The sequence below is a fragment of the Castanea sativa genome, chromosome 11 (genome assembly GCF_040712315.1).
Source record: "Castanea sativa cultivar Marrone di Chiusa Pesio chromosome 11, ASM4071231v1".
Lineage (NCBI taxonomy): Eukaryota > Viridiplantae > Streptophyta > Magnoliopsida > Fagales > Fagaceae > Castanea > Castanea sativa.
This window is the reverse complement of record NC_134023.1, coordinates 53,730,085-53,743,359: the sequence shown is the minus strand read 5'-3', so window position 1 is coordinate 53,743,359 and position 13,275 is coordinate 53,730,085. Positions and strand designations below refer to the sequence as shown.

At 34.2% G+C, this 13,275-nt stretch overlaps 1 protein-coding gene and 1 pseudogene across 2 annotated transcripts; one reads left to right on the top strand and one right to left on the bottom strand.

Moving 5' to 3' along the window:
* Positions 1 to 2,192: 2,192 nt before the first annotated feature.
* On the bottom strand, positions 2,193 to 5,676 carry LOC142617610 (putative purine permease 11). 2 transcript variants are annotated; one of them, XM_075790522.1, is made up of 2 exons: positions 5,339 to 5,676; positions 2,193 to 3,402 (listed from the first exon to the last, which is right to left on the bottom strand). In XM_075790522.1, exons 1-2 carry the CDS (start codon positions 5,343 to 5,345, stop codon positions 2,312 to 2,314), a joined length of 1,098 nt encoding a protein of 365 aa, XP_075646637.1. In that variant the 5' UTR covers positions 5,346 to 5,676; the 3' UTR covers positions 2,193 to 2,311. The 2 variants fall into 2 exon arrangements, with proteins under 2 accessions (XP_075646637.1, XP_075646638.1); XM_075790523.1 differs by lacking the exon at positions 5,339 to 5,676 and adding an exon at positions 3,518 to 5,299.
* A 1,271-nt stretch (positions 5,677 to 6,947) lies between these two features.
* LOC142616724 (F-box/kelch-repeat protein At3g06240-like) lies at positions 6,948 to 11,756 on the top strand (annotated as a pseudogene).
* Positions 11,757 to 13,275: the final 1,519 nt, after the last annotated feature.

Sequence of the window (13,275 nt, the reverse complement as noted above, 5' to 3'; positions counted from 1 at the left end):
CACTATTAAAACATTTCAAATTAATGTTTACATCTTTGACAAGACTTTTGTGACATTGTGGTAGATATCATATTGTGTCAAGGAAGAAAGGCGGTGGTTAGAGGTTACAATCTAATCAGTGGATCAAAAAATAGAAAAAGAAAAAGAAAAAAAAAAAAAAAAAAAAAAAAAATATATATATATATATATATATATATATATATATATATATATATATATATATATATATGAGACTGGACTTCTAATTTATAAAAATAGAAAAGCATTGGATTCTTTGAAAATTGCTCAAATTCCGAAAGTGAATTGCTTTTGTTAGGGTGAACGTACTAAAAGTGAATTTGCAGAGTGCGACAAGACTGTTATATATATATATATATTTATATTTATATATATACTCCATTGCACAACCATTCACTTAGATATCATAATTTAAATTGAGTATTTTGGCTAATTAGAGGTGTGACGTGAATGCATAGTAGAGGACAACTTTTGCTTTAATTTTATATGTCCGATGTTTTATGGAAGTTACATAGAACAATTCCTTGCCTGTATTTTACTTCTCTCTCTCTCTGTTCGAATCTTGGATGTGATATAAGAAAAGAAAATGATTATATTGCTTTAGTAATCAGCTTTATTTCTCAATCATTTCAACAATTCCTTATTTCTTTACCTTCTTATTCTAAGAATCAAATGGAGAAAGTGAAAAGACCACATAAACCATCAAAACTTTCTTTCAGGCTCTCCAGTTTGCCAATTAAACACATTTGGAACCAAATCAAGCAACCTATGTTTCTCTTAAAAGATATTAGGTCAACTTATCCAATTGGCCTAACTACTTGCAATTGCGTAAGTCTCCAATCTTTGAATCTTCTAACATAGGCCCATCATCAAATGATGGATATTCCAATTTTTTGAAGGGGATGGATATTCCAATTTGATTGGTAAGGACTAATATTTATTAGCATCCCATTATTATTATTATATAGTAATTTCTAAACCATAATCTCTGGCAGTGGGCAATAGAGACACATATAATAGAATAGTGAACCATGCTTGTTCGGTTTGATTTTTTTTTTTTTTATTATAAATTTTTTGGGCTTATTTAACTTATTATAAAATTTATTGGCTTTTTAGAGAATTTTCTTTGTGAGAGAGAGACGTTACCATCTATATGCTAACATACGCATGAGTCCAAAAATTACCATCATATTTGTCAAAAGCTATTAGCCACAAAAACTTGAGGGAAATGCCATCATATTTGTTCTGAATTACCTTCCAAAGAATTATAGTGTTGAGTGATCAATTTTCATTTGGACACACTGATCTCAAAAACTGCCAGAACTACCAGTTCATGCTCTAAATAGTAAATATGCGATGCTACTTGTACTCATGAGAAATTACAGTGACTTCGGATCTGGTTGACACTGTGAAGCCAATAAGCTCTAAGCCTCTGACTCAATTGGCATTCTCTCTTCCCATAGCAATGTGCGGCGAGCAAAATTGTGGGTTCAAAACCGATTGGTGCATGTGTTGTTTGCCAATCAAAATAAGGTTCATTGTGGAAGTTTAATACCAGAATATAAATTCATACCAACTTCCTTGACACAGAAGGAAAGCTGAAGGGAAGATAGATAGATACATATATGAGAGAGAGAGAGAGAGAGAGAGACCATCAAAGTTTCTTCAAATTTTAGCCAATCCTCTATAATTTCACTTTCATTCTAGCATTGCTTGCTCTTTCATCCAAACATAATTGAATGAAAACAGTCTAAAAACCTTGATGCCATTCTTGAAAGTTGTTCAAAACCACCATAGAGCAACAAAACACAGATAACATAAATAAATCAAGCTGCACAACGACCATGGATAGGGAAAGAAAGGTAAAAAGCCAAAAAGAGGTCACACACACAGATCATTGAAACATCCTCATCCATGTTCACATCTATGAATTTTTAAAACCATTTCTTGCAGAACCAATTAACTTCTACTTTTAAACATCTCAACAGTGTTGCAATTTTTTTTTAATAAAAAAAAAGTTAGTCACATATGCCCTATACCTATTCCAATATCTACAAAACAAGGAAATGAAGTCATCCCCATGGATCTTCCGAACACCATTATATAGAATATGACAGGTTCTATCAAATAACCATCAACTGGATAACTGACCCTAAAAAAGAGATACAAAGCAATAAACCTGTAAACAATATGCTTTATTCTGAGGCTGGTAGTGTTCACAATGGGGGAGGACAAATAATTAAAGATCATCCATGAGAGTCATTTTCTAGGAAATTTCCAAAGTCCAAACCCATCAAGATAGAGAGCCAGTTTGAGATTCACTATCATTGTTCCGGGTTCTCCTTGCCTTACAATCATCAAGATAATTCTGGTAAATATAAGATACAAAACCCCAAATAGCCAAAAGCAAAGCAATTACCTTGATGCCATTCATCTTATCATGGAACACTATCACGGAAGCAACAGGAGTAATAGCCAAAGAGGCAGTACTGATTACATTGGAGAAAAGAGATGACACCACAAAAATTAAGCCCACAACACCTACAGAACAAACCTGCCAAGCCACAGCTGTCCAAACCAAGGTCATAACATAAGAAACTCTTCCCGCAGAAAAACCAACCATTTCCCCATGCAAAGTCTTCCATTCCCCACTTGCAAAAAGACCAACAACAGAAACACAAGTGGCAACAAGTGCTGTATAGATTTGCATTTCCAGAACCACTGAAAATGTTTCCTTTTTTAGAACCTTTTGGAAGGAAAGCTGCATCAGGGAAAGCAAAAGAGAGTAAAGTGCAGAAGCTCCAAGGGTACAGAGGAAGCCAATTACTTTTTGCCACTGAGAAACTCCTGATGGTCCATCAGAGTCATCATTTATTCCAACCAGGGCAGCAGAAAATGAAAGGATAACCACAGAGTTAAAAATTAAAGCAGTAAACTTCTGAGAATTGATGAAGTAAGAGAAAATCGCATTAAAAGCTAATTGGGTTGCACATATGAGGGAGTAAGTAGAGGCAGAGAGGTACAAGAGTCCAACAGAATACAACATGTTGTCACCAGCTATGAACACTCCAAGAGAGAAGTAGATCGAGGCAAGAATTTTAAAAGAGGGTGGGGCTGAAGAATTTGAAGGCTCCTTGGAGGAAGGAATAAGAAAGAATGGGATCAAAAGGATTGGAAAGGCAGCAGTTTGGACAAGAGTAGCCATCCATTTACTATTGCCACCCTGATCATAATAAAACCGCCCAAGAAGAACAGCAGCAGCTTGGCCCACAATGAGGAAGAAAATGTTTAGCCCCACCAAAACCCACCATTGCCACCGGTTGAGTTTTCCAATTAGTGACTGGTTACTCAAAGTCACATTTTTTATCATCGGCTCCTGATGATCTGTAATTGGACATAAAACATTTGTAAATAAGTTTAGCATCCTATAAAAAGATGAGTTTTATCAATCCACTGAAAAATTTTAGAACTTAGAAAATATTTGAATTGAACCCACAACCTCACCCATCACCATGCTCTTACAAGGTAAGGAGGTCTGGAGGTTCCATTTGAGATAGAGATCATAGGTGTAAAAGCATTTAAAGTTAAAGGATCAAATATGAAACAAAAAATCAAGTATGGCAATATTTATACAGATAAATCTTTCTCTATCGCTTGAGGTTTCTGAAACATCAGGTACATCACTAGAGCCACCATACATGGAAAATATCAATATGGTTTTATATGTATAAAACTGCATAAAGGTCCTAGTAAGAGCTATGTGGCAATTGAGGTAAAAAGAAATGGTTCTGTGGTGAAGAAAGGATCTAATGTATAGGATGCTCCTTTACTTAAAATAGTGGTGAGTAAATTCTTCTAATAATCTTTTCTTTTTTTTAGGTTGGAGGGGGGGGGGGGGGGGGAGAATCTAATGGAAAAATTTGTCAGATTTTATTATCAGGTTTACTACCCAAAATAATTAGAGTAATGATAACAATAAATTGCTAAAAAAAACAGCCTAGAGTAAAATGATGGCTTAGCCAAAACTAAAGAATTCCTAAAGGAAACCAGTGAAGCTTTAATAATCCTTATAATCTGAAAAAACTAGATAAGTACTTGGTTGATATACACAAATTTAGTCTCCAAAAGGCATGGGCAAGAGGTGAAAGATAAATAATGGTTCTAAATACTAGCACTCTCACTTTGTAGCTTCATATGTCCTCATTCTTGCACCATTGAAAAGATGTAAAGTTAGGATTGGTCAGGGAATAATCAAAAGAGCATGGGGATAACTAAAAAACACGCAAAAGTTACAGGTATAGAATTATTGGCAGGGTTGTAAATGAATCAGAGCGTTCGTAAACAGTTTAGGCTTGGCTCGATAAAAAACTTGTTCATATTTTTGTCTGTAAACAAGCCAAGCTTGAGTTTTAGTTTAGGCTTGTTTAGTAAATGAGCCAAGTCCAAGCAAAAAACATTATTCATATATGGGCTCATGAACATTAGGGTTTGATACAAAACAAGCTAAGCCTAGACACGTTTATAAGCTGGGTAATATGCTTGCCCATATCTTACTAAGGTTTTAATTAATTGGGAGTTAAGACCACTCGTCCAAACAAAATAAACTCGATATGGGTTTGATAAAGTAGCTATGTTGGATCTCAAGCTCAAAAGGTTGATATTTAGCTTGAGTTTGAGCTTGGTTTTAGCTTGAGCTCAGCTGGACTAATGAATCAGCTGAGCAAAGTGGGCTCAAGCTTTTAGACTTTTTGACCGGCTCAAGCTCGAATGTTATTTATAAGCTTGGTTTCAGCTCAAGTTAAGCTTGAATATTCTACTTTTGCTATTGAGCTGTGCTCGAACTTTCACTACTTTACAAAGCTTGGATCGTTTACTGCCCTAAAATTTATTGGAACAAGCAATAAGATAAGTAGTATGAGATTAACAGATAAACAAATGAAGAAACCATTTGAAAAGTAAATAAAAGGACAGATAAAGAGAAGCCAGTTGTGCAGCTTCACTTAAAAATTGAAACCGACCTTCGTTTGATTGCTAAGAAAACAGAGAAAACAAATATATTTCACAATACAAATAAGTCAACATCTATAAGTGGAGGTTCTGATTTTCTTGGGCACAAAAAGATTCAAAATTTCATTTTCTTTGTTTCACACGGTTTCTCAGCAAATCTAACAGCGAATTGAATATTGATTCCATCCATAAAAACCCAGAAACATATGATTGAAACAAATGAAACCCATCTCTGAATTCTATTCCAATAGACGAAATTCAATATTTTGACTAAATAAATCAAACATAATAAATATGAGAGAGAGAGAGAGACCTGTCATGGTGTTCTGAGTCACTGGGTTTGAATGAAGATTTTGGCCCTCCAAAGATTAAGATTAAAAGTGAGAATGAGAGGTTTTAAGAGGGTATTGGGTTTATTAATTTTACGCTTTTTTTTTGAGTGGGGGTTTTGGAATTTTTTTTTTTCCTTACGTTTTCCACTTTCAAGAATTGCGTGAACTTCACGGGCTCAAATTCAACGAATGAAAGCTGAGAATTTGGTGTGGAAAACAATTGTGCACCAATGATTGTGGCAGCTGTAAATATGCGACTTAGAAATAAGTCAGAACTCAGAACTCAGCTGGTGAAAACAGAATATAGTAAAAGATTTGTTCAGTACATCAAAGCTCAAGAGAAAAACAAGTACTATCTTTTATTAATATTTTAAAATTTTTAATTATTTATTTTAGAATGGGCCAAAAAGATCCCGATCTTGCACCCGTGTACAATAGTGCATATAAAGCCAATATTGGAAGTTAAAAAAAAAAAAAAAGTTTTTAATCTCAAGCCCTAAAATCAGAAACTTAAAAAAAAAAAAAAAAAAAAACTTTTTTGACTTTTTCACCTTCCTAACTTTTAGATCTTACAATAATTGCAAGGGATCTAAATCCAAGCAAATTTTGGTTTGGCAACCACTAAAATTAAAAAGAAAAATACTTTGAGTTGGTTCATTATTTTGTCATATCAAAATTTCAAAATATTTTTCAATAGATAAAAACTTCCCATAGATTAACGATTATATTGACACTTATCATAAGTCAAAGTGAGCTGCTTGTAAGAATATTGTAAAGATATGTTGTGCATATAGACTTTCTCAAGAATTTCAACTAGAATATCTTTTATTCCATGATAATATACCCTACCAATTAAACTAACTATAATAATAAAAAAAAAATTACTTTGTCATTTGTGGGAATGTACTAAGTCAAATATTTACTGGGTTGTTTTGCTTGAGATAATTTATTTTCTTGGTATTTCTAATTCTAAAAAATAAGCTAGAAAAAAAAAAATAATGCCAAAATGCAAAACCGATCTTTTAAGTTTAATGACTACTTTTTATTTCATTCATTTAAGTTTAAATTTTATCATTTCAGTCATCTAAGTTTTATTTATTTTCAATTAAGTCGTCCGTTAACAATCTTGTTAGTTGCTGCCATTATCTATAGCAAAATTACTCTGTTTTGTCATTTTTTTTTTAATTTTAATTTATTATTAATTTAGTAATTTTAAGAAAACGTTAAAACAAAAACCCAGATATTATATTAAGAAATGGCATCGTATGTGGAGAGCAATATTGAAGAACAAAATTGAATCCCCACCTGAAACCCTAGCCCCATACTGAGAGACTAATGGCCTGTTTGGATGGAGGGGGGAAGGAGGAGGAGTAGAGGAGAGTAGAGTTGAGTTGACTAAAAATAAGTTAATTTTGTGCTAAATCTACTCTACTCTACTCTACTCCCCTCCCTCTCCCTCAATCCAAACAGATCATAAGAGGGAGAAAGAGGGGGAAAGAGAGATCGAAAGGGGGAAAGAGAGAGAAGAGAGACCGAGAGGAAACAACCATAATATGAATTTGAAAATTAGAATGGGATAGATTTACAGCAATGGCTGACTTAGTACTTATGAGACCTAGTGTTGCTCCAAGGGCTATCTCAGTACGTAGAGGTACGTTGCTCAAAAGCCCAACAATGCGAAGGGATTTTGAAGATGACCTCCGCTTTCTAGCTTGGGAGAGTTTGAAGGGCTCCGTCAGGTTCAAAGTAGCTTTGGAGGCATTGAAATCGGTTGCTGATAGGTATGGAAGCAACAATGTATGTATTGCAGGTCATTCCTTAGGAGCTGGGTTTACTTTCCAAGTGGGAAAAGCATTAGCCAAATAGCCAAAGAAGGGATACATGTGGAAACTGGAAACCCATTTATTCAATCCTCCTATTTCATTAGCAATGAGCTTAAGGAATATCCGAATATGGGAGAAGAGGCTCGGGACCTGGGTTGTAATGAAACATATAAGTTATTTTGCATTCAAAAACAATATGTGGTGATATATATATATATATATATATATGTATGTATATGATAAATGTAATTTAATAAAAAAAAAATCTAAAATACATAGTTATAATAATTGTTTTATATTTTTTGAGAAGATGTTACTGTAAGGAAGATGGTTTATAGAACCCAAATAATTGTTCTGAAATGCCCAAAGAACATTGGGCCATGGGCTAAAATAGGCCCAAGACGTACTCCTTCAAGGTGAAAACCTCCCCAAATGACCCATACCTTAAACCACAGACCAAAGGGCGTGTCATCATGGGTCCGATGGTAAATTACTATGGACCCCATCTGAAGTAAATATCTACACTGAGCAAGCAAAGTTAACATGTTTCCTGGCCTTCCAAGGAAGAATTTTGGAACTTACGGGATTATTCGAGGACCCACTTTCTAAAGCTTCCTGATAGATCTACAATAATTTGTCTGATATATTTGCATTTTATGTTGGATAACTTATCAGAATCAGGCAAAAAGCCCCAAAAATCTCCATTCATCGTAATGTTGATGAAGGAAGAGCCTGCTGGGACAGAAGGCTGCCCAACTGTATAAGGACAGCTCATGCTGGAGAAGAAATAAGGTCAAATGTTTTAGCCCAAAACTAAAAAGTCAAATTTTTTTTTTTTTGGTTGAGAAACAGAAACTAAAGAGTCTAACTTGAATAAATTTTACTTTTCGTTCCAAAAGTTGAATTTTTGAGCAAAAAAAAAAACATAAAAAAAGAACCCAATTATTCCAACCTAAATCCAACCAAAGTTAACAGCACCACATTGCCAAATCAACATGAAAATATTTTCTCAAAAAAAAAAAGAAAAAGAAAAAAGAAACGTGTGCGAATAAAAATACCGAGTACCAAACGGACTAGGGAGTAATAAAGGAGCATATATTAGGAATAGGGATTTCAATCAAACACTAGTAGTAGTCAATCGACAATAGTGTCGAGTTCGATGAGTTCGAAGTGGAGGTGGGGGCGAAGGTCGAGAAGGTCCAGATTAAGGTTAAGCTCCAATAATAATAATTTATATTTACCGGAGGAGTTGTTGGAAGAGATCCTGTCATGGCTTCCAGTTAAATCATTATTTCATTTCAGGTGCGTTCAAAAGTCATGGTCTACTCTTATCCAAAACCCAACTTTCGTTGCCAAACACCTTCTTCACCATCAAACAAAAACAGAAAATCCAAGTATTTTGGTCGAGAGCTATGGTTTATTAGAACACGTCTTCTCCCTGCACCCTTATCTTGATGATGATGCTCTACGCATTGTGGACTTTTCAAAGGACTCGTGCTTGAGCGTACCTATAGATATCAACCTGTTTGGTTGCATCAATGGTATTATTTGCATTGGTGGTCCCTTGGCTTCCTACCTTACCTTTGGCGGTGGCCGCTCCAATGTATTTGCCTTATGGAATCCAGCAATCAGAGAACGTAAGATCATTCGTTGTCCCCCACTTCCACAGCGTCCTTTACTTCCACCACATAACGTTACAAAACTTTTTGCATTTGGTTATGATCAATATTCTAATGACTACAAGGTGGTTAGAATTGTCACTTACAACAAGAATTCTCCACCTACCCGAAATTCACTTCACAGATGTTTACTCCCTAAATGCTGATTCTTGGACCCAAGTAATTGACACCACTATTCATCGTTCAAACGTTAGGTTACACCTGAATTTAATAGTTTTTTTTTTTAAATGTTGAATATTGTATCCATAATATGTGGGTAGAAGATACAATTGAATTGGATTCGATTGGATGGTACCAATGAAATCTAGTGCAGTGCGAAACCCCATTTATTATGGAATTATTATTGAATTAACCGATCAAATTAGTTTTGGTAAATTTCTTTAGTTAACCCAAATTTAAATTATATTCAACATTAAAAAAAAAAAAACTATTAAATTCAGGTGTAAAATGCAATTAGACTTCCTAAACTTTTATAGGGCTGCCCTTGTTGGGAAATCGCCTCAAATTCTTATTGTGACTTTGAAAACTAATTTGGTTTTCTACTTGAAAAATGAAATATTAATTTGGTTATTTTTTGGGTTTCCTTTGTGTGTAAGGAAAGGCGGCTATTCCTTGGAATGGAATGTAACCCTCTTCCTTGTCAAAGACATAATGTATTTTTGCTTGTCTACCATGTTTAAGAATTAAAGTCTTATAAATAGATAGTGTAGCAAATGATTTGATAACTTTGGCCTTAGGGCCTCCCTTGTGGGGAGAGGAGACAATCTTAAAATTGAGCATGAAACTGAAAGAGAGGAAGATAAATTTTAGGTTTTCTCTAGGGAAATATTTTTCGGGTGCTACAACCATAAAAGTTGTTGTATCCAAGGCAAGTGAATTTATTTTATAATAGTGAATTTATTTAGAATTTGTCACGTGGTTTTTCCTTTTGAGAATAAATGATTTTTCTAAATTTGTGATTATGTGTGTGATTGATATCTTGATATGGTAATTGGTGTGATAAAGTTTTTGATTGATTGAAATTGTTAATTGAAATTATTAATTCAAGTAAGATTAGATTAGGATTCAACGAGTACTATCAGAGCTTAGTTGATTTATTGGATTATTTCTTGTGTGAATTATGAGATATCTAGGTCTTGATGGAATTTGAGAGAAGATTATATTCGGTACAAGTTTGCAGTCCAAGTGTGCATGAGTATGGGTTAAGCTACATAAGTTGTGATTTTTTTTTTTCAAGAAAAAGTTTGCTTTGATTAAGTTGGAGCTATCTTAAAAGGGGAAAAAAAAATGGTGATAGAATTTGAGTTAGAGTGGAGATTTTTGTGAAATGCCTTAAATTCCTATTGTGATTTGAAAAGTTAATTGGTTTTTTTGTTAAAGAAAGAAAAACTAAATTGGTTTTTTTTTTTGGTTTCCTTGGTGTGGGGAAAAAAACTATTCCTTAGAGTGGAAGAAAAGATTATTCCTATCAAATAAGTAATGAAATAGAAAGTCTTACAAATAGACAATAATGAAAAGAATGTATTGGCACAGGAGTTCTTTCCTTAAAATTGAGGGTGAAATGAAGAAAGAGAGAAATGAGGAAAAAGAAAAACACAAGATTACGTTGTTTTAGAAAGACCTGACTGAATTAAAAGAATTTGAAATTACACAACAGAATTGGAATTTAGGCAAAATTAGATAGTGAAATTTTTAATCGATGGGGTTGATGGGTTTTAGGTACTTTTGTGAGTTAATGGGCTGGTTGCTTTTTTTTTTTTTTTTTTTTTGCTGAATTAATGGGCTGGTTGTTTTAAAATGTAGATGGTGTCATTATCATACCCACACATTAATTCATCTATGTAAAGCCCACTAACAGGTATAAAGCCCAAGTTAAGCCCATACAAAGAGGGAAATCAAAGAATGTACAACAAAATTTAGATAGACTGAAAAGAAAGTGGGCAGAGCAAGACTGCAACTGCAAGAGCTAAAGCTGGAGAGGCCAAATTTGAAGTTGGATCGCAGATGGAGGAGAAGGAAGGCGGCGGTGCCGTTAGTGGGACTGGGACTGAGACCTACAGCCACATCTGGTGGGCCCTAGCTAGTGCTGCCCAGTTGGTGTGTCATTACTTGGAAGGGATTGTGTTTCAATTATACCTTGGCTTCATTGCTTTGAGTTAAATTTTGGGTGTAAAAATGTATTCTCTTTCTTTTGGCGGATGTCTTTTAAATTGTTATTTCTTTTTCCTCTTCTCTTTTTCTTCTTCCAACCTCCATGCAGTTAGAGTCAAGTACTTTTACCTCTTTTTGTCACCCTAAAGTTCTACTTTTTCGGGCAGAATTGTGATTGTGAGATAATTCTATCCTTCGACATGAGTCGTGAGGTGTTTCGAATAATGAGGTTGCCAGATGAGGTGTTTCGAAAACTAAAGTACCCTGTGGACACTGTTTCAAGTATGCAGAGGAACAAAGTTTTTTGTGTGTTCAATGATTGCCTTGCTTTTGTTGTTTATGAGGAGGAGACTATGACAGAGAAATACTTTGATATATGGGTGATGCGTGAATATGGGGTTGAGGATTCTTGGACCAAACAACTTGTTGTAGGACCCTTGTTAGGAATTCACAAGCCCCTACAATTTTCCAAGAACGGAATGCTTCTTCTTGTTGGTGACGATGGCGCAATAGTCTTGTATAACATTGGTTCTAAAGAAATTATGAATCTTCAAATTCCAGAGGTTCCGGAATCATTCATCCCAAGAGAAGCTACGGTGTATGTTGAGAGCCTAGTTTCACTCAAGGGTGCCTGAGCTCCTAATTATTTTTATCAAAAATAATTTTTCAATAAGTTATGTGTAATTTAGAGATGATATCATATGGATGATGTATTTGTTAAATTTTAATTCTTTATTCCTCTTCAATCTCTGTCATTTGTTGATGGATCAGTAAATTGTTGATTTGTTATGCATTGGAATTGTGATAGAATTTTCGGAGAGGTCTGGTTATTAATCTATGTAGAGTGAGAGCTGGTTAAGGGTTTGAGCAGATTTTTCTGCAATAACATCTCTGCTATTGTTTACTTTGGTGTCTATTTGTTTTAGGAAAATTCAGACTTGGTCACTTTAGGATAGGAAGGGTTCGTACCACTGGGTAATGTGACAAACTAATTTGATGGAAACTATGGTTAATATTTATAGAGAAAATTTCAAGAGGGTATTTCACCTATTCTAGGATTTGTGGTATGATATCTTCCAAGCTTCATAAAATCTTTATTGGGTCTTTATTTCTTATACTAGTTGCAATAATTTTGATTTGCCTGATTCTTACTATTATTAATTTTTTCTTCCCATATATGATACATGCTCTCTGTTTTGCCAATGTTATTCATGGATATGAAATTCCTTGGCAATTTTTCTTTTAGGTCCTAATCTTATCTTTTTTCATATACTCATCTAATCGCATTTGAATTCTTAGAGGGTCAGCTGTAATAACTCAAGCTGGAGTAACTCCATAACCAAGAGAAATAGAGAAATATTATTGTCTTTTCTGTCTTTGCCAACTTAATGATTGAAAATCATTGGTTGTAAAATTGTAAAACCAGTTATAGCTTACAGGAAGCTCACAATTTCATTTTAATTTCTTGTCATGTCAATGGGGGCATAAGGTGTCTCTCTTAGTCTCTCCAATAGTCAATTTTAAGATTGTAACTAACTCCGAAAATATATTATGCATTCAATATATCCATCTTCTTTCTCACAATGAGAATACCTCGTATAACTTTGAGATTACCTCGTATAACTTTGAGATCTGTACATTAAACGTTATAAGAATGAGAATCAGAGAATACATATATTCTTTTTCTCACAATGTGCATACCCCATATAACTTTGAGATCTATACATTAAACAATATAAGAATGAGAATACATACATCCTATGCAGAGGAAAATCAGTGCAACTGGAGGGATGACAATATCTAAAACTTTAAGCCTTGGAAGGGTGAATCGACAATGTTACAAGCTCCTCAAGTGAAGTAGTCACATGCTAACTGTTCTGATTTTTGAGTGAGGAAGGGCTATGCTCTTGAACTAGAAGGGGAAGGAGATCTGTCTGACAAGAGAGAATTGTAAATTGGAGCAGAAAGTCACCTTTTTAACACATACCTAACATAACAGAAAGATTCTTTCAAAATAAAGGATAGACCCAAACAATTGTATAGCATATGATCACTTTAGAATAAGAATTTGTAGTTTAGCTCACTGAAGATACGAATTTTCTAAAAAGTTACCAAATGGTACATAAATCCTTTAGCAACCAACCAAAAAGAGGGGCAAAGCTACAAAAGAGGACAATGAGGACTTTACAAACACGATTTAATTCATAAGACATTTAGGATGGGACAAAGAAGTTGGAGCTTAGGTCCACAACATGTATCAAAATG